This window comes from Otolemur garnettii, unplaced genomic scaffold (assembly GCF_000181295.1).
Source record: "Otolemur garnettii isolate 467f Iridium unplaced genomic scaffold, OtoGar3 scaffold00057, whole genome shotgun sequence".
Lineage (NCBI taxonomy): Eukaryota > Metazoa > Chordata > Mammalia > Primates > Galagidae > Otolemur > Otolemur garnettii.
Genome location: NW_003852452.1, coordinates 8,649,811 through 8,671,972, shown reverse-complemented (window position 1 = coordinate 8,671,972; position 22,162 = coordinate 8,649,811). Strand labels below are relative to the sequence as shown.

General features: G+C 39.5%; 1 protein-coding gene across 1 annotated transcript in view; it reads left to right on the top strand.

Moving 5' to 3' along the window:
- Window positions 1-22,162, top strand: part of OVCH1 (ovochymase 1) — a 51,954-nt gene that overhangs the window by 12,666 nt on the left and 17,126 nt on the right. The window contains exons 9-17 of the mRNA XM_023514711.1: window positions 4,800-4,912; window positions 6,055-6,195; window positions 6,292-6,416; window positions 7,125-7,218; window positions 7,998-8,066; window positions 9,423-9,497; window positions 10,569-10,749; window positions 19,701-19,773; window positions 20,279-20,474. Coding sequence (XP_023370479.1) covers window positions 4,800-4,912; window positions 6,055-6,195; window positions 6,292-6,416; window positions 7,125-7,218; window positions 7,998-8,066; window positions 9,423-9,497; window positions 10,569-10,749; window positions 19,701-19,773; window positions 20,279-20,474 — 1,067 coding nt within the window. The remainder of the gene's footprint in view (window positions 1-4,799; window positions 4,913-6,054; window positions 6,196-6,291; window positions 6,417-7,124; window positions 7,219-7,997; window positions 8,067-9,422; window positions 9,498-10,568; window positions 10,750-19,700; window positions 19,774-20,278; window positions 20,475-22,162) is intronic.

The window sequence follows — 22,162 nt, the reverse complement described above, 5'->3', positions numbered from 1 at the left end:
TTTTTGGCCAGGGCTGGGTTTGAACCCGCCACCTCTGGCATATGGAGCTGGTACCCTTCTCCTTTGAGCCACAGGTGCCACCCAACATGTGGTATTTTATAGCTCTAATATCTAAGATTTCAACAGATGGAGAAAAAGGAAAAGGTCATTGTAAGCAAAGGGAATTATGAATAAAGAATGTCAAGGAGATGAGAAGGATCAAGGTCAGGGGTCCTCAAACTTTTTAAACAGGGGGCCAGTTCACTGTCCCTCAGACTGTTGGAGGGCCGGACTGTAGGCCCCAGGACTAGTCAGAGGCTAAGCAGGATAGGCAGCGGTGGCAAAAACACCTGGCAGGCCGGATAAATGTCCTAGGTGTCCTGCATGTGGCCCGTGGGCCGTAGTTTGAGGGCGCCTGATCAAGGTTGTCTGGGTTAGCATCCTGGTGTGGCTGGAGAGCTTTGGGAATGAAAACTGGAATAGCAGTACATGGTGAGGCTAGGAAAGATGACCAGGACTCAATCGCAGAGAACCTTGAGTTCCACACAAAGGAAGTTAGACTTTCCGCCATAACCAATGGTAAGCCAAAAAGATAGAAGGCTTATAATTTATAAAACTAATGTGAAATAAATGTAAATATAAAAGTATGGGATGAGGAAAATGTGGCTTAATTGCAGCTCATACTTGAAAGGCTTAACTGTCTAAACTGACTTTTCTGAGTCAACCTTGTGTCTCTTTAGATAGGGATATTGATAAACTTGAATTTATCTGAAGGACAATGACCAGATGGAAAGAAACTTAAAACAATGTTCTGAGGGGTGTGATTAAAGGCACCAGGATTATTTTTGATCTAAAAGGACTGAAGAGGAAGAAGAAACTGTCTCAATTTGTCTTAGGGGCGTCTAGAGAAGCAGAGTATTAACTGCGGAATTGAGAACTAGGATTGCTGAGTAGAAGTTTGGAGAGGGCAAAATTCAGTCGATTTTTTTTTTTACTTTGGGAGATTTCTGAAACTGAGTATTTGAACAAAGTATTTGTATATTGGGTAAGAGACACGCAGGTGATGGCCCATTTACTCTCAAACACAAGTGACTCAGACAATGAAGTATTGTGGGGATTTCTGCAAGAAAAAGTTTCAAGACAGAATGTAGTTATTAGTGTTGGCAATTGCAGAAATCAACATGAGTTAAATGCCATCAGATACAGAAATTCAAAATTTGAGAGTTGATTGGTGAAACTGTGGGATTAGAGGTCATGTTCACAGTGGGCTAAGCAATTGCTGAAAATTTTGTATCCCAAATGGTCAACACATTTTAACTGAAGTTGTCAAATGTGTCAGATATTGTTTTAGGGCCCAGGGATACAGCAATGAAAGGGGCACAAGAAAATGCTTGCCTTTGAGAAGGAAGCTAGAAGGTGGAAATGGGATAATACAAAAAAGAAAAAGGTATGTGTAACAGTAGAAAGTAGTAAATGCTATACAGAAAAATAAAGCAAGAAAGAGGCATATGAAATATTAGGTCAGCTAAGGAGACTGCACTAAACATATGATACTTGGAAAAAGACTCAAATAAGGTGAAGGGAGGGAGTCGTGTCATTTTGGAAAGGAATGCTCCAGGCGGAAGGAATGGTAGATGTGAGGCAAGAATACATTGGATATTCTTGGGCAGTAGCAAAGGCCAGAGAGCTAGAGGTGGGTAAGACAGAAAGGCAGGAGGCAGATTGGTTGGGCCTTATGTTACATAAAAAGGACTTGAGGGCGGCACCTGTGGCTCAAAGGAGTAGGGTGCCGGCCCCATATCCTGGAGGTGACAGGTTTAGAAACCCAGCCCCGGCCAAAAACTGCAAAAAAACAGGACTTTGAAATTTACATAGCAAGACCTCAACTCTGCTAAAAATAAACATGTAAATAGTGAGCCGGGTGTGATGACATGCACCTGTAGTCCCAACTACAGGTGAGAGATCACTTGAGGCCAGGAATTTAAAATTGCAGTAAGCTATGATTGCACCACTGCATTCCGGCCTGGGCCACAAGCGATACCCTGTTTCTTTAACTGAAAAAAGAAAAAAAAAAAAAAAGCAAGACCAAAAGCTTAGAGACCAACTACCACAGTTGTCCAGGGGAGACATGGTGATAGCTCTGATTAAATTTTTAGCAATAGGAATGATGATGCCACAGGATTTGCTGATAAGCTGAAATTTGGGGTTGTAGTTGTTTTTTTAAAAATTGGGTTTTGAGAGAAAGAAGAGCCTTTGTGCCTGACTAAAAGGCTTTTGACTTGAGCTATTGGACGAATAGAACTTCTATTATCTGCAATAAGGACTATAGGGCGGTGGCTTTTAGGCAGTAGAGTTAAGAAAAGCATTGTGTTTGGATAGAGTAGACTCAAGCTAAGCTTATGGGCAGAAGAGATTGAGTCTCTAGACACTAGAGAAAACCTTAGAAATGTAAAGTAAATTTTATGGAGAAATAACAAATACAGAAGGGTTGACATTGAAGAAAAAGAAGAGTAATTCCTGGGAAAGCCACAAAGTGACAGTGATTGGTAGGAAAGCTGACGGGATTTACTAGATGTCTTAGGGATCGTACAAGCTTTCAGTTGCTTTAAGTTTAGAGAATGAGGCTGAGATTAAATAGGTAAGAAGATACCAGGTAGCTCATAGGGACTATGGTAAAGAGTCAACCAGAGACAGATAAAAAGACCTTCAGCAGCATTAACACCCCAGATGGTAATAGCAGGAATTTGTATTCTGTTTCAACAAATCTAAGACAAAAAAATTAGTAAAATACATCATCAATTTCTGTGCCACCAATAGGGAAAACATACCCAGGATAGGACCATATAAAGCTGGGTCACCAAAGAAATACCTTTGGTGTAAGGCTCCACAAGGCATAAACCCCACCCATATGGAAAGTTATGTGCCTCAATCAACCTTGGCTCTAGATAAAGGAAGGTTTAAAAAAAATTCCCTAAGAAGTTGAATCACGGAGTGATACTTATGCACATCTATAGTCTAAATTTCCACCAAAATTATAGTCTAAAACACCTCGAGCAGAAAAACTCCGTAGTATGAATTAGATGGTGCCCCAAGGTGACTGCCAGAAGTTAATACAAATCCTCCCTGGAAGAACTCTCTCGATCCAGCTCTACAGGAATTCTCAGACTCCGTTGTAAGAGGCATTCTGACTGTAGAATGTTAAAATGTGGAAAGAAACTACATTTCTAAGTTATTTTAGAAATAAACTATGGAACCAGTTTGCCTGGTTAGTGCCTTCTCCGGCATGCTGTGTGACCTTGGATACTCAGAGGGTTTGTAAGTTTCCTATGGATCTAATTTCAGTCATAATGCAGAAAAATGCTGTAAAGGAGAAGAGAGAGTGCACAGTCCATCCAGGCCTCTTTGAATCCTGGAAGGTGGTGGCTAGACTCTCAGAAATGGCAGCTAGCACCCAGTTTGTCCTCCTTCCACCCATACGCATGGGAGACTGCATTTCCCATAGCCTAGAACAGTGCCTGGCACATAATGTTCCATAGTTACTTGAATCAGTGGTTAATTTTGGCACCCCTCTCTCACTTAGAGTGGCTAGACCTCAGAGTCCTTTTAAATAGAGCAATCACAGTAAATCAAGGTTGGCCTAAATTTGAAACCCATTTTCCACCTATGTGTTAGAGATTTTGAGGTAGAAAATTATTTCATAAAAACAAAGTACTGGCCTTTGGAGTTATAAAGCCTGGACTGCAGTTCCAGCCATATGAGAGGTATAATAAGACTTTTAATATCAATTCTGATTTTCCCATTTGGAGAAGGAATAATTTCTCTTCTGCCTATCTTAGAGGGATGTAATGAGTCTCAAAAATGATGATGGATGTGAAGTGTTTCCTCCACTGACGTGCTTAGAGAGAGGACTTTATAACACGCAGCTTATTATTACATCTGTATTTAGGATTATGGACTTGAGCAGAAAAAGACGAGAGCAAAGAAAGTTTCTGAGGCGATGTGGAGAATTACTAGTGCCCTGTTTTTTTTGGAAACTAGGCATAAAATAATTGAATAACTCCTATAGTCCTGAGCATTTACTACTTAAAGGGCAGTGGGGCTGTTAACTAATCTAAGGTTACTGAGAAAGACTGCCATATTGTGGAAAGAAGTTCATTCTGATGTGTTAGAAGTTCATTCTGATGTCCAGATAAGATTGCTTTGTGTTGGATGAAGGTGAGACATGGAAGAACCTAGAATTTATGGTCCACTGGGATTTCTTTTCTTGAGTAATATGAATAATACTAGGAAAATGAAAAGATGATATATTATTATATAAGACCACTTCAAAATGTTTGGATGTGTTTTTAAAGATGTTCGTGAGAGGTCACAGCTGACCTTATTGGGAGTCAGAGAGATGGCTTTGCAACTCCAGGGACTATGATTTAGAATGACCTTGGAGGATGAGGCTGGTTAGGGTTAGCATGTGCTGCATTCTTAATTCATAAGAAACACAATCTATAACCCAACTTCTAGATGAATATCTTGAATTTTAATTAATCAAGAATTTAGATGAATCTTAGATTGCTTTATGGATCAAAATTCTAGCATTTTAGAAATAAGTGAATTTTAAAGGGTGGTTTCTTACCATTCTCTAAGACTCATCTGTTTGTTGGATAAATGTTACCAATTTGAGAAAATCAAAATTTGTCTCATAAAAAAATTTCCATAAGGTGTTTATCTTTTAATATTTTGTAAAATTTTATGGTTGGTGAGCTATGAGCTAAAATGTAGAATTGGCTCTTCCATTTATTTTATTATTCTCCTCTTCTCTACCCCAGGTCATGTATCCGGAAAATAATGGTACGAGAAAATAAAGTTGTCTTGATAAAATTTATGAGTTTCGACATAGAAAATCAAGTTGGATCTTTACCATTGAGTAATGGGGTGATTAGTAAGTGTATTGTGTTCACTTTATATTAGAGTATCTAAACGATTGCACACAGGGCAATCTTTTTATCTTTCCTAAAGTTGGAGAGTGGCAGAAGTGGAGATAGGGAAAGACATTGACTGTTCTCTTCAGTGTTTTTCGAAGGTAGGCACCAAATACTGCTTTCTTTTCTCAAGTTCATTAGCAGTATTGAATGAAATTGATGTCATAAGCCCCAGAAAACTTCCTTTCAAGGCAGTTTTCTAAATTTTCATCCCTAAAGTGGGTGCATGTTTATGAAACTTGGTAAATACATCTGAGCAAGAAGAAGAAAATATAAAACATTCATAACCCTATCACTGAGCGATAACCACTATTTACATTTTGATGTACATATCCATTTATATACATACTTAGAACTTTACATTATTCTGTAATTTTTTTCTGATAATTTCACGTCATTACATTTTTTCTTAAACACCTCTTATAAGCTATGTAAACATAATTGATAATTGATATACCTACCTTAGTTGAAATATGGGTCGGACATGGTAGAAGGTCACCAAGTTGGTTGAGACCTTGATCTCTAAGTCTTTGTGGCCAGTGGTTAGGACAAAGGTCTCTGCACACATGACGGGATGCTGTAGACAAAGTATTGTCCTTGGGGGGTATGATATTTATTAACTAAATGATTTCATTCTCAGGCCTCCTATTTACCCAGTAATCATTTTTTTTCCAACCATTCATTCGTTAAGCATTAACTGTGTCTGAGGCTATCGTACCAGGTACCTAGACATTTATAGAGACAAGGCAGTTTCTGCCCAAATGAGCTTGTAGTTTGTGATAACTAAAGGTGTATAATAAAGTAGGAAAAGACATAGAATAGGGAACGTGATGTGGTGATTCAGGAAAAGGTAGTGGGCGTCTGGGAAAGCTGTTGGGAGAACGGAACGCTGAGTTAGGCCTTGGGCACATACACGTGACTGGGAGTGAGCGGTGAATTGATAGCAAAATCACTGGAGGAGAGAATGTGGAAGAATCCGAGGGGCCACTAGATAGTTTGACCTGGTTAGAAAAGAGAGCTCCTGGAAGATAATCTTTTAAAAACTGCGCCTAAGTTCCTACCACTTTTTAGTCATGTTATTTTGATTTCTTTTCCTTTTCAGGCAAGGTCTGTGAAGATACACTGCCCTCCCCACTGCTAACAGAGACCAGGGAGGCCTCAGTTACGTTTGTTTCTGATACAGAAAACAGTGGCAACGGATATAACCTTACTTTTGCTGCTGTACGGAACTCAGAAGCAGGTATTTCAGATATTTAATTCCTTGCTATTTAATGGTCTTCAGATATTTAACTCAAATGCTTTTGGTCAGTCCATAAAATTCCTCAACACTTCCCCGGTCCAGGTTGTTGGAGTGTGGCCGTGTTGGTAGAAGGGACAGTTCGCTCTGCTGATTTTCCTGACTTGTATCCCAGCCACGTGCAGTGTCATCAGCTCATTCGTGCTCTAGACACACACACGGTGAAGGTAGGCAACTAAGGAATCTCTCCACTTCACAGAGAATCTAGCTATGCCTTACTGGTAAAGCAGAACTTAATTCACCTGGATTGTTAAATTGTCAGTATGATGAGGGCTTCTTTTGCTATTTTTTGCTCTCAAAAGGGATTTCCGTGTGTGATTTCTAAGTATTTCAGTAAATTAAAAGTGTGTACAAGGGAAGGTAAGGCTCCTTCTCACCAGACTTCCATCCAATGCCCTGCAGACCCACTGGATTACTGCAGTCCCCCCCGGAGGCATTCTGAGCATTTACGCACACATATATCCTTCTGTTATGTGACAATGCTTTGTCTACTGCAGAATATCTCAAAGATCCTCCCAGATGAACCTTTAGAGCTCATTTTTACTGTTGCATAAAATGTCGTATGATGTTCTGAATTTATTAAAACAGTTCCCTATTAACCGGTGTTAGCGAGTTTCTATTCTTCACCCATACCAGCAATGTTGCCTCAGCATTTCTGTATGTCTCTTTTTGACACACGGTGTATATAAGTCCCAGAATTGGACTTTCTGGGCCTGGTAGTCGTTGCCAAATTGCCCTCCAAGAAGACTTCAGTTATTTACACTTCTATCTCAGGGTATGTGAGAGTGTGACACAGAGTGTTTAAATATACACAGGAGAAGGTTTCAGACTTCTCTTCCTTGACCACTTATCTGTTGTGTTTATCATTTGTACAGTTGACATTCGAGGCCTTTACATTTGAATTTAACCCAAACCATATTTACGATGCTGCTGTGATTTATGGTGATTCCAAAGAAGACCACGAGTTAGGTGGGTAACATTCCATCCTTTAAATTTGAAAAGCCCTGGATTAGCCAGAGTAGCTGCAGCATTGGCTGGTTTCCTTGGGTACTCCGAGGTAGTATGGGCACGTGAATTTGTTGCAATGGAAACTCATGGTACCCTAAAACTTTAGCTTTAAAACCTGTCAGGCAGCAACTGATTTACCAGTAAAGTGTTTAATTAAAAAATGAAAATGTGGAGAATGTTTCAGACTATTTGAAAAGTGAAAAGGGAAGTCCTCAAAGACGAAAATAGTAATAGTGAATACATCTTTAATAGTTATTTAAGGTAAACTTTTAAACTTCCTTCTTTCTGTATTAATTCCTTCTATTGCTGCTATTTTGATATTTGTGTTCAAGAAAAGTAGCCAAAAGCTATAATTTCTGCTTAAGTTTTACAATTAATTTTAAGACCCAACTTTAAAAATGTGGGCATACTTTTTTTTTTACAGACCTCTCATTGTCTACAAAGCAATAATCATTTGAGATTTTTGTGCCTAGTAGAAATGATGTCTTTACATCATAAGTGTGAAATCAGAAATTAGATGTCTTCACCCTATTTATAGAGCATTTTCTATGAGATAAAATGATAATGCATTGTTATTGTGAAACTGATGTTGAATTATGTATGAGTGGTAAGGCTGTGCCTGCAAATCAAATCTGGAAAAAAACAAAGCTGCCAATTAAATAGGGTCTATTTTACCTTTGTGTTCTGATATTTAAAAAAAATTTTATGACTATAAATCAAACTTCCCTAAAACTTCTCAGCTAAACTTAGCAGAATCTTGAACACTCTGATATTCAGTCCTAGTAACATGACGGTGGTATGTTTTAAAGGTGAAGTAAACATAATTTCTGAGTCTTTAAGATGGATTCACCTTTTTGCACCCAGACAAATTGAATAACATATTCAAAGAGCCTAATGAAAGAGAATGGATGATGCATAAGAAAACTACAAATCATAAGGTTTTAGTTTTGGAGAAAATGATGGTAAAGGTAGGGGTTAGATCATGTTGGGCACAAGGCATTGAATTATAAGTATCAGAGTGATAGGATGGCTAGCTAGCATTTATCAATTACTTGCTCTGTAGCAGGTACAGACTGAGGATTTCACATGTATTATCACGTAAGTTCCTCCTTGCAAATCTAGGAGGTGTGTACATTGCTCTCTCTTACAGATGAGAAGACTGAGGCTTAGAAAAATTAAGTAACTTTCCCTAAAATGTACAGTTGGCAAGAGGTGGAACCAGAATTCAGACGTACATTTTTCTCACTCTAGAGCAGCGGTTCTCAACCTGTGGGTTGCGACCCCTTTGTAACAATGACAATACATCCTGTATACAGATATTTATATTACGATTCATAATAGTAGCAAAATTACAGTTATGAAGTAGCAATGAAAATAACTTTATGGTTGGGGGTCACCACAACATGAGGAACTGTATTAGGAGGTATTAGGAGGGTTGAGAACCACTGCTCTAGAGTCATGTGGAAAATACGAGTGAACTCACAAGCAAGGAGAGTAGTGGTGCAGTCATGGTAAAGAATTTGTTCCAGATGTTTTTGAGTATGTCTGTTATGGGTTGGGGTAGATGAAGGAAGAAAGGTCAGCATGATTCTCAGGCTCCTCACTTGAGCAGCTGGGTGGATGGTGGAACCACTAAATGGTGCAAGGAAACATAGGAATGAGGCCATGTTGATGGATAAAATCAGTTGGTTCCATTTGAGACATGCGGGAGTTTAAGAGCTGGTGGGAAATCCTAATGGCGATAGCTGGCTGTCCTAGGTCTGCCTAGTCCTGGATCTAGAATTCAGAAAAAAAAGATTTAGATTGAAGAGAGAAATCTTGAAATCATCTACATGGAGATGAATGAAAACAGGATATTGGACATTACCTTCAGGAATATCTTTCCAGGCTAATAGAAAAGGTGCTGTTGAGAAGAGACAGCTGTGGCTAGATCAGAGAAACCAAGAATGGTAGCGTGAAGCCAAGGAAGGAGGAAGTGCTTAAAAGACCCAGAGCGCCAGGGCTATTCAGAGATACCTAAGAAAAGCTTCTGTGGGATCTGGCATCGAGCGTTAGTGTTAGCCAGATCTTCAGAAGAGTGGTTGTATTATTGAGCAGGGCAAACAAGTAGGGTCAGTTAGTATGGCTGCTCTAAATATTTTTAATTAAAATGTTTTCTTCTACAGACAGCTCAAATAAAATTGAACCAACATCACCTCCCCAAACCATTCCTGTGTCTGCTGCAAAAGCTATTCCGTACGGTGAGTTGTTGGCCATGGTACCTGTTTAATTTCCCTTCTTTATTAACTAGATGTCGCTTTGGGAAGTGTTAAGTTTGATATAGCTCTGCAGTGAAGACAAATAAATGGCTTTTATATGGAGGGCCTATAAAACTTCCAGAATGCTGTTTGGGTTTACATTGATACTCATAAATAGAGGGAAGAACAAATAAACTTTGGGATGGGAAGAAAGGATTACAGAAGCCATCCTTTGTCTTCATTTATGATTGTACAGACTTGAGATCTACACTGACTTCCTAGACTCTGTGTTTAATATAATTTTGCAGTGTGGAGCAGAAGAGGAAAACAAGGTTTTTTTGGTTGGTTGTTTTCTTGTTGTTGCTTTTCTTTTAATGCATACTGGCATCTTTGAACTTCCTGATGCTGTGAATGGCTGGTTAAACACTAAATGCTGTGATCTTCCATTGTTCTGCGTGCATGTACTGAAAATGTTCACGTTGGTGTGATAGAAAGTCACACAAGGAATAGAAGAGGAGAAAATGTCTGCCTTTTACTGGGGAGTTGGAGAAAGCTTCATGGGGAAAAAAAAAAAAAAAGAGCTCTTGAGCTAAGTCCCAGCAGTTCCAGCCAAGAGAACTGGCATTTAGATGGCTAAGCAAATTTGACATGTTTGAGCATCAGTAAATAGTTTCATACAGTGAGAACAGGAGGCAAAACAAGGCTGTATAATGAAGAATCTTGTCGATTCATGCTAACAAATGTGAAATTTTTCTACTAGAATGTAAATTCCACAAGGGATGGCATTTTTATTTGTTCTATTCACTGATATCACCAATGTCCAGAATAGTGCCTGGCAAAGAGTAAGCACTAAATAGATATTATTTTGTAGGCTAGTAGCTAAAATTCTGATTGCCTAACATAGTCACCACATTTTTAAAATCAGATTCCTCAGAGGTGGGTCTTGGGAGCCAATATCTTTACAAAGCTCATCTGGTGGTTGGGAATTATTATTGTTGACCATGACCAGCCTTTGGAGGAATGTGTTCTTAATTATTTCAGCTCATTTTGTCATTGGTTTCATCTTTGCTGTAGGCATCTGTGGCATCCCTCCATTTAGTCCTCAGTGGCTTTCCAGAAGAATTGCAGGAGGGGAAGAAGCCTGCCCCCACTGTTGGCCATGGCAGGTGGGTCTAAGGTTTCTAGGTGATCACCAATGTGGAGGTGCCATCATCAGCCCAACTTGGGTTCTGACTGCAGCCCACTGTGTCCAATCGTGAGTGAACTATTTTGCTTATCTATTTTGCACATGTTTATAGACAGTGCCTAGGATGCAAGAATAACTAACTACTAAGATCATCCAGACTGATTTGAAAGTGGAAAGTGGAACTCTTCCTTCCAGGGTCCTTTTGCAGAGCCATCTAGCCTCTATCTAAACAATAATGGGGAGGAAAAAGTGAAATCTTGACACTGCCCATCCCCTTTATGGAGATCTCTGATAATTAAACCAAAATCTGTCTCTCTGCTGCAGAAATCTTATGGATCTAAATTGACTGTGTTTGTAAAAAACAAGAACTAAGTCTTATTTCTTCTGTTATGCAGCAGTTCTTCATATATTTGAAGACCCCTCTCACATTCCCCTGTAGTTTAATCTCTGAGCTAAGTGTTCTTAGTTCTATCTTGGTTTAGTGATTCCAGACGCCTTACCCTGTAGGGATCTTCCCCTGGATTGGTTTAGAATTGCCCCTCTTAAAATACAGTTCATTTCAGTGGAGAGCAAAATAAATAATCCACCACCCTGATTACTGGCCTACTAGTGAACTAAAATCTTGTTTAACTTTTTAAAATGTGTTAAAATTATGAATTATTCCATAATATGAAAAAATTGTACATAAGTATAAAGATTAATTATTAAATGTACATTTATGTTCCCACCTTCCTATTTACGAATGATCTTTCTCCTTACCTTTAAAGATTCCTTAGTACCCCTCCTAAGAGGTAAACACTATACCCAACTTGCTAAGTGCTGTGTTCATAGTAGCTTTTCCCCTCAGTTTTAACATATACGTATCCTTGAAACAGTGTCTTGTTTGGATTTTCTTGACTTGATCTTCATGTAACACAATTGTCATTTATATCCTTCTGTCACTTCCTTTTATCCTGATAATGTGTTATATAGATCAAGCTGCATGGTTATGTATAATTGAAATTAATTTGTTTTCATTCCAGACTAGTTAAGTCAATCACCTGTGGGTAGAATCTGGCACAGATATATATTGTTTTCTTAATAGCTACCCAGATGTTGCCACTATGCAGACTGGGTGAAGAACTTCTTGTCTCTCTGACCCTATCTTGATCATTCCCCTGTTTGCTCACAGGGAGGCAGTCCCAACTGGCCTTTCTGTTGCTCACACATGCTAAGCTTATTCCTGTCTCAAGGTCCTTGTAGATGATGTTTCCTCTGCCATTCCTCTGTCATCTCGCACATGACATTTAATCATCAAGTCTCCTTACATTCCTCTTGGCTGTAAGTTTCTCAGAATCTCCTCATTTTTGATGTCCAGAGCATGCTGTCCAAAAACTGGGGACTGCCCATCCCACCACTATTGGCACCTGAGCACCCATCAGGCCCACTTACCTACCACTACTACCACAATTGTCACTTACCCACTCATGCCACCTACAGGCCTGGGGATGAGCCCACCCAGCCTGTTGTAGCCTTTGCCAATAACAGTATGGAAAGCTTGGAAAACAAGGACTAAAGAACCCATTTATCTGTCTGGCCCACTGCTATTCCTTGTAGTTCCCAAGCAAACCCCCCCAAAACCCAAGAATCAGCCTGCCTGGATGAGTTAACAGTACTGCCGGTGTACTCCACCCCCGGTACCCAAAGACTGGCCCACCTGGCATCCTAGTCTCCAGCAAAACTTACCAAAGTCTACACTGAGAACTGGATCATAAACTACTGCAGAAATCAGACATCACTTACCCTGTTTACAGCCAAAGAAATCATGTTCACAGCCAAGGAAATCTTAAAGAGACTTTACTACTTTGTGCAGCCAGAATCAAAGCTAAAATACCCTACCCACCAATCCTATACATAAGTACTCAGGGAAAAAAATTTTTCACCATGAAAGCAAATTCAAAAAGTTGAAAGAAGTAGCTATTACACTAGATGCACAGATACCAATGTAAGGATACAGGACATACTGAAAATCAGGAAAATATGACTTCATCAAAGGAACACAATAATTTTCCAGCAGGATTTTCCCCTCAGAAATGAAATTTATGAAATCTCAGAAAAAGTTAAAATATTAATACTAAAGGAGGTCAATGATATACTAGAGAATAATAAAAGATCATAGAAAGAAATCAGAAAAACAATTCACCATATAAATGAGAAACGTACCAAAGAGATATATATGCCAAACAGAATTTATAGAAGTAAAGAATTCCTTGGGTGAAATACAAAATATATTCAAACATTTCAACAATAGATTAGATTAAGCAGAAGAAAGAAACTCAAAACTTGAAGACTAATATTTTGAAATGACCTGGTAACACAAAAGGAAGGGAAAAAAAAGGGTAAAGCCTACATGATATGAGATACTACAAAGTGACCAAATATTCAAGTTTTCAGTGTGCCAGAAGATGAAGTGAAACTGAAAGTTTGAAAACCTATTTAATGAAATAGCAGATGAAAACCCCCGAAGTCTACCAAGAGATCTAGACATTCAGATACAGGAAACTCAAATATCCACAAATAGATACAATTCAAAAAGTTTTACATTATAATGAAACTGCCAAATGTCAAAGAAAATTTAAAAAAAGCAAGAGGAAAGTATCTAGCTCACTTATAAGGGGACTTCCATCAAACTAACAGTGGATTTCTCAGCAGAAATCTTAGAATAATATATTGAAAGTGCTGGGGGGGGGGGGAAAACCCCAAAACTTCTAAGCAAGACTACTATAGCTAACAAAGTAATCCTTTGTAAAGAGACTTTAAAAAAATACAAAGAATGAAATAAAAGTTGTTCTTTTGAAAAGATAGTCATTATATCAGTTTTCAGACTAAACAAGAAAAAAAGAGGGAAGAGCCAAATAAAATTAGAAATGAAAAAGGAGACATTACAACTGAGACCACATAAATGCAAATGATCAGAGACAATTGTCAACTGTATACTAACCAGATAAATTTCTGGACACCCACAACCTACCACTATTGAATCAGGAAGAAATAGAAAACCTGAAAAGACCAATAATGAGTAATGAGATTGAATCAATGATAAAATATCTTAACAAATGAGTCCTGGACCAGATGGCTTAGATCTAATAAATCAGTAAACTTGCAGAATGAACTAGGTGAGAAAGAAATTAAGAAGGCAGTCCCATTACAATCACTATACAAAATTAAAATACCTGGCAATAAATTTAATCAAAGAGGTGAAATATCTCTACAAGGAAAACTACAAAATGCTAATGAAAGAAATTGAAGAGGTCACAAATTAATGGAAAGATATTCCATGCTCATGGAATAAAAGAATGTCATTAAAATGACCATACTGCCCAAAGCAATATATAGATTCTGTGTCATTCTGTCAAAATTTCAACATCATTTTTTATAGCAATAGGAAAAAACAATCCTAAAATTTGTATGGAACCTAAAGAAAGCCTGAATAGCTGAAGCAATTCTGAGTAAAAAAAGCAAAGTTGGAAGCATCACACTATCTGATTTCAAAATATATTACAAAGCTATAGTAACCAAAACAACATGGTTGTGGTGCCTGTTGCTCAAGGAGTAGGCCCCATATACCGGAGGTTGCAGGTTCAAACCCAGCTCCAGCCAAAAACTGCAACAAAACAGCATGGTATTATAGGTGAAATACCTATATGCCTCTGGCCAAAAAAGCCATTTGAGAGAGAGCAGTGAAAGACTTTGTGCAAGCATACCTGTAAGAAACTGAGGCAGAATCCCATGTGGCCAGGTTAGTTGTGGGCCTAACATGACCAAGGCTTTGGCTGGAATAGCATTTCCAGACTGCGTTAAGGAATTAAGGTTGACTTTATAAGGCCTATGAAAAAGCCCTTTGGAAAACTGGCCAGATACCCATCAGTAACCTTTCCTGATCTGTGGTAAGTGATGAAGGTCGCTTACTGACAGCTCTGGGAATGGAGTAACCTTTCCTGATCTGTGGTAAGTGACAAAGGTTGCTTGCTGACAGGTCTGGGAATGGTAATGTCATACAGGTATCTAGTGGCACAGATGAAACCTGGGCTCATGAAAGGCTTTTGAGAAGTCCAGCCTGAGAATTCATTATAAAAGTCTCCAGCAAACCCCCCCTGACTTAAGGCCTACATGGGAGCAGAGGTTTGTACACAAACTTCTATATGCCCAAGAAGTTTCTCTATGCTTTGCTTAAAGATTCAAAGTAACTGCCTCCAAATGGCATGGTCAGTAGAACAGACATTCAAATCATCTCTTTCCCCTGTAGCCTCAGGCTTCATCAGATAAGAACAAAGAAATAACTGACAACATGTTCTTCATTAAGTTACGTTTAAACTGGGTTATGTTGAAAGGATTATGCTTAAAGGTATATGTTGCGTGGATTATCAGATTACCAGGAAGGAGCTACTTACAGGGCTGGTGGTCATAAGATGTTTAAATGGATTAATGAAGTCATTGATGTCCAATGCACATGTGCAGAGGGATTGCAGTAAATGGATTAATGAGGTCATCGCTGTATAGTGCACATGCACAAGATTACCTATATAAACCAACAGCAAATAAAGAAAGCTCGCCATTTTGCCTGAGCGAGCAGATGGTCACCTTTCTTTAAAACACAATTTCAATAAGTGTGCTTATTCTTCGCGACATCGCTTTTCCATGAGACCCTTATGGCAACATGGTATTGGTATAAAAACAGACACATAGACTTATAGAACAGAATAGAGTCAAGTCCAGAAATAAATCCATGTATTTACAGCCAACTGATTTTTGACAAAGGCACCAAGAAGATACATTGAGGAAAGGATAGCATCTTCCACAAATGGTACTTGGAAAACTGGATATTGACATGCATGAGAATGAAACTGGACCTCTATCTCTTACTATATCCAAGAATCAACTCAAATTGCATTAAACATTAAACCATATGACCAGAAACTATAAAACTAGTAGAAGAAAACATACAGAAAATACTTATGGACATCAGTCTAGGCAAAGATTTTATGGCTAAGACTTCAAAAGCACAGTTAATAAAAACAGACAAATGGTACTGTTTTAAACTAAAAAGCTTCTACATACCAAAGAAAACAGTGAAGAGACAGTTTGATGAATGAAGGAGAATATTTGTGAACTACTCATCTAATAAGGGACCAATATGCAGAATATACAAGGAACTCCATTCAACATTAAAAACCCAAATAATCCCATTACAATGTGGGCAAAGAAATAGCTGGGCATTGTGGCAGGCCAAGTAGTCCCAGCTACTTGGGAGGCTGAGGCAAGAGAATCGTCCTAAGCCCAGGAGTTGGAGGTCGCTGTGAGCTCTGTGATGCCACAGCACTCTACTGAAGGCGATAAAGTAAGACTCTGTCTCTACAAAAATAAAATAAAAAGTGGGCAAAGGACATTAATAATGACTTCTAAAAAAGACTTACAAAGAGCAACAGACATATGAAAAAAATGCTTAACATCCCTAATCACCAGGGAAATGTATATAAAAACCATAATGAGATATCGTCTTACTCCAATTGGATGGCTGTTATTAAAAAGACTGAAAAAGAAATGATGCTGTTAAGGATCTGGAGAAAAAGGAATTCTTGCACACTCTTGGAGGGGATTTAAATTAGTGGAGCCACTTTGAAAACCTGTATGGAGATTTCTCCAAAAAGTGAAAATAAAGCCATCATATGATCTAGAAATTCCACTAGTGGGTATCTCTCAAAAGGAGAAGAAACCAGAATATCAAAGGGATACCCACACCCTTGTTGATTGTAGCACTATTCACAATGGCAAAGACATGGACTCAACCTAAGTGTCCATCCATAGACAAAAGGGTACAAAGATAATGTGGTATATATACATAATAGAATACTGTTCAGCTGTAAAAAATAAATCATTTCATGGGCAGCAACATGAATGGGGCTGGAGTTAGGTGAAACAAGCTGGACAAGGACAAATTTTGCATGTTGTCACTCATATATGGGAGCCAAAATGGCTGATCTCATGGGTGTAGAGTGGAATGATAAAAGCCAAAGGCTGGGAAGGGGGAGGGTGGGCAGGGGTGAGGGGCAAAGAGAGGTTGGTCAGTGGCGACAACCATACAGTTAGTTAGAAGTTATAATTTCTCATGATAATTTCTGATGTTTGAAAGCAGAGTTAGTGTGACTATAGGTAGCAATCATGTATTATGTATTTCAAAATAGCTACAAGAGGACTTGAAAACATCCCCAACACCTAGAAATGATAAATACTCAAGACGATACAAACCCTAAATGCCCTGACTTGATCATTGTACATTCTCTGCGTGAACAAAATATCACATGTACCCCATAACTACGTAAAATATTATGTGTCAATACAAAATTTTAATGAAAAATATTTTAAATTGAAAAAAATCTGGAAGCTAAGACAGACTTCTTTTTTTTTTTTTTTTTGCAGTTTTTGGCTGGGGGTGGGTTTGAACCCACCATCTCCGACATATGTGGCTGGCGCCCTTTTGAGCTACAGGCGCCACCCCCAGACTTCATTTTTGCTGAAGATCACCAAATGCCAGACTAGCTGACATTGTTGGGTAGTGCTCCAAAGACAACAAGGGGAGCTGACAGCCACTTCATACCACCTGGCTTCCCTGGTACTGGTTACCCTTAGTATCAATTCTCAAATTTGAGCGCACACCAGAATCACCTGGAGCAGTGGTCCCCAACCTTTCTGTCATCAGGGACCAGTTGCATGGAAGACAGTTTTTCCATGCACCAGAGGGACAAGCAAGGCTTTAGATTCTAGTAAGGTGGACGCCACCAAGATCCCGCATGTGCACAGCTTACAGTAGGGTTTCTGCTCCTATGAGAATCTAATGTCACTGATGATCTGACAGGAAGAGCTCAGGTGGTGATGCCAGAGTGGAGGGCAGCTGTAAATACACATGAAGCTTTGCTTGCTTGCCGCCGCTCACCTCCTGCTGTGCAGCCCAGTTCCTAACAAGCCACAGACCAGTTCAGGCCCAAAGGTGGGGGTGAGGGTGGGATTGGAGGTACAGAAACGTTTCTGATTCTTTTGTAGATCTGTAGTTCCCTGGTGTACTTTCACACGTAGTGAAAACCTGGTATTCTCTTCTTTCAAAGCTCCACACTGGTCTTTGTGAATAACTTGCTTTAAGAGTTATTTGACTGTCAATAGACTTTACAGTTATATATCAGAATTTTTCTGTCTTAAACCTAAATCACTTTTTTCAACTTCAACCACTTTCTGTAATTCAGCACTGGCTTGCTTTCTCCCATAGCAGTAAGTGACGCATGTCTTGTCCTTGAACTGGGAACAAGTCCCAAAGGACATAACAGTTGAAACTTGATTAAGGTAAAATGAGAAAGGCTGAAGAAATCCATCAGTCGATGCCTTGAGCTGTTACCCAATGTTAGCAGAATCCCAGGCTTTGTTGTACCCTAAAGTACATGTTGCTTTGTCACATGCCTTTCAGGGTTCATTACTAAGTTGAAGGATATTTGATGACTGTATACATAAGATTTCTCTAGAAACTGTGATTGATATTATCAACTCTACTGCGATTTTTATTGTTTCACTGTAGTGTGTATATTATCTTCTATATGCCCGTAAAGCAGCAGAGTGGCGGCTTGCGCGTGTGGCTCAAGCGGCTAAGGCGCCAGCCACATACACCTGAGCTGGCAGGTTCAAATCCAGCCCAGCCCACCAAACAACAATGATGGCTGCAATCAAAAAATAGCCAGGCATTGTGGCAGGTGCCTGTAGTCCCAGCTGCTTGGGAGGCAGAGGCAGGAGACTCACTTGAGCCCAGGAGTTGGAGGTTGCTGTGAGCTGTGATGCCACCAGCACTCTACCCAGGGTGACAGCTTGAGGCTCTGTCTCCAAAAAAAAAGCAGTAGAGTGGCTTTAAGAAATGTTTCTTCACTACCAAGTAGTAATGTAGAAGGTGACTTTGAAAATAAAGTTCAGTCTTTCCATTAGAGTGCAGGGCAGATAATAATGATAATGACTGCCATTATGGTGTCATTACCATCTGTAAGGTACTTGCCAAGCACTTTACCTGAGTTTACTCCCTTAATAAAGGCATATTGAAACACATCAATGAGTCGAATTTGTCACGCAAGAAATTGAACATGATCGTGAGGAGGAAGGAGATGCTTATATGTATTAAACTTCTCCTTTGAATAAGGTATATTGAAAAATAATTTCAATAACTTTTCCTATAAAACGAGTTTTGGGAAAATTGTGTGAATTAGTTTCCAAGTGGAAGTGACAGTATATTTGTGGCAGTTGAGGGACTGTTTCCTCAGATATTTTTGTAGCTAGTGATCTTGAGATGGTAAACTAATAGATGTGACTCAAGTTTATTAGCATCGTTTTGAAGTATGTCAAAAGCGTGCAAGAATTTCCACAAAGTGAGCACCCATGTAGCCAGTGCCAAGGTCAAGACACCAATCACTACTTTGCCGACACCCAGAAGCCACCCCTTCCTCCTCCAGTCATCACTCCCCTAAAAGGAGTCAGCACCCTGATTTCTGGTAAATTCTTTATAACCTCAGTTTTGTCAATGCTGATGATTTGATGAAATGTGATTCTTTAAGAGATAGCCCTGTGAGATAATGCTTGGAAAATTTTGAACAGTAAAACATAGACCAGAAGCTACCTCGTTATGAATGCAACTCTTTTTTAATGTATTCATTATCACTGAAATTAAACTTTAAATTTTCTTTTTTCTCAATTTATAAAAAGCCTTTGGTGAAGGCTCCCAGGGACGTTTTGTGGCCCAAAGCAGGGGGTGGGACGTAAGCTCCACAATGAAGAGTTTCGCCTTGTACAGATTAGGAGGCCTAAAGTGGCTTCCCAGGGAGGAAGATCTCAGAGGCATTCAGACGGGGTGGGTGTCACCTGGCTGAACCAAACTGTGCATATTGGCAGGGCCAGATGAGATTAGACCAGAGGGTGGAAAATGTTTTCACATCAACTTTCTGTTGTTCTTTCTTTAGGAAAGATAATCCACTCTCGTGGACTATTATTGCTGGGGACCATGACAGAACCCTGAAGGAATCAACTGAGCAGGTGAGAAATGTTTTTAAAGGCCATTCTGCCAATTCTCTAAATCAGTGGTTCTCAACCTTCCTAATGCCGTGACCCTTTAATACAGTTCCTCCTGTTGTGGTGACCCCCCCAACCATAAAGTTATTTTTGTTGCTACATGTTGACAACCACTCCTCTAAAATGAATGATATTAGCTGAAATATGTGATTAGTTATTAATCTTCTGGTTCTCTTTTACACTTACCATTTATGCTACATTTCAAAAAGCAATTTGGGGTCGCATTTTAATTTGAGAATGTTAGGTAGTGTAGGTCAGGAGATGAAAATAGTTTTGTTTCTCAGAAGGCGGCTCATGGCCTCCTGCAAACCCTAAACCCAAGATTGCGCTTTTACATTTAGTATGAGGTCATTTTCTTTGTTGACATATGTAAATGTGGAGATTTAGGACTTGGGACTATTATGCAAGGAAATTGCTTGCTTTTTTGACTTTTTTTAACTTATAATGCATGTGCTCACCACTGACACAGGTGAGAAGGGCCAAACACATAATTGTGCATGAAGACTTTAACATACTAAGCTACGACTCCGACATTGCCCTGGTACAGCTGAGCTCTCCCCTGGAGTACAATGCAGCGGTGAGGCCAGTGTGTCTCCCGCACGGCCCAGAGCCTCTGTTTTCCTTGGAGATCTGTGCTGTGACCGGATGGGGAAGCATCAGTAAAGGTAAGCATTTTCCTTTTGCATAAAGGTTACTGCTGGTTATTTTTTAAAGTACGCCATGGAAATGATATCAAACACTATCTGTGTTAGCCCCTCTTTTTACTAAAAGATAAAATAGTTCAGCGAGTGAACAGAGAATCTTAAATTTTTCCTTCAGGGTAACTTAGACTATAAGTAGGCCAAATTAGGGGATAGCAAACTTTTCTGTAAAGGGCCATTTAATAAATCATTTCATCTTTGCAAGTCGCATGTCTCTGTTGTAACTGTTCACTATCATTGTAGCATAAAGCAGCCATAGATAATATGTAATAGAACAGGGTGGTTATGTTTCAATAGAAATTTCTTTATGAAATTTCTTTAGATTCGGATTTTGGTATTGCTTTCCAACCATCTAAAAATGTACAAACCAACCTTATGTCATGGATCATACAAAACAGAGTTGTGTTTGAGGGGGTGGCACAGAATTGATCCGCTGGCTATAGTTGGCTAACCCCTGGGACACTATAGAGTTTTTAGAGGCGTGGTAAAATACTGAAAGGGCTGAATGGGTTGATTGGTAGATAGACAGATAGATATGTATGTATTTTGCCTCTTTGACTGTATAAGATCACTTCTCTGTATATTTCCATCTATGTCCATTTATTTGGAACCTGTGAGCTTGAAGGAGAAAGGAATCTTTGCTTCCAGTGCCTGTGGTCACAGCTCACTGCGCTACCTGCTGCAAGATGCATTTTCATAAACTCTTTTCACCCACCGCACGAGGAGCTTTAATCACCTCCCCTTTAGAAATGAGGGAGTTGTAGCCCAAAGATTTAATTAACTTGCTAAGATCCCATGACTAATAAATATCAAAGTTAGGATTTAAGAGCAGCATGGCGGGCTGGCATTCTTTTTGATGCCACACTGTTCTCTCACTTCTCTCCCCTGCCCCCAAGTCTTCCCCTCTCTCACTCCCTGTTCTCTGCTCCCTGTTCGCTCTTTCTTTTTCATCTTTCCCTCCCAACACATTCCCTTCCCTCTCTCTGATATAAAATAAATATATACTTTTATATTCTTAAAAAAAAGACCAGCATGGCTCACCTTCCAATCGTTCCTTTAAAGGCTTCTCATTACACTTAGAATGAAATCTGAACTCCTTAGCCTGGGTTGGAGAGCTCATTGGGATTTGGCCTCCACCATCTCCACCAGCACGTCCCCCTTTCGTCTTATGGGTTAGTGTTTAGATACCGGAGCCACCTTTCTTTCTCTTAAACACCAAGCATGCTCTGCCTCTGAAGTTCTGCACCCTACCCCCCACACACACACACACTTAGAACACCCTGTCACGTCTGTGCATAGCTGCTTCAGCGTTCCTTTCTCAACCAAAATGCCGCCCCCCTTTCTTGGAACACATGGCCACAACAGGACTGACCTATCACATTCCACACTCCCCAGTGTATCCTCTCATTACACTTCGATGCACTTGGCATGATTTTATGTAATCGTTTTCCACATCTAGCCCGTTAGCGTGGGAGCCTCTTAGAGGCGATGGGTCCTTCACCATGCTCTCCCCGGAGCTAGAAATGTACATGGCAAAGGGCAAGTATTTTTCGACTTCTTGGCCTCAAAGCCCTTAAAGAAAAACATCTGCTCTCTAACACCTTCAACCTGAACCAATTCCACGACCACCAGACAACTGAAAGTTTGTTACC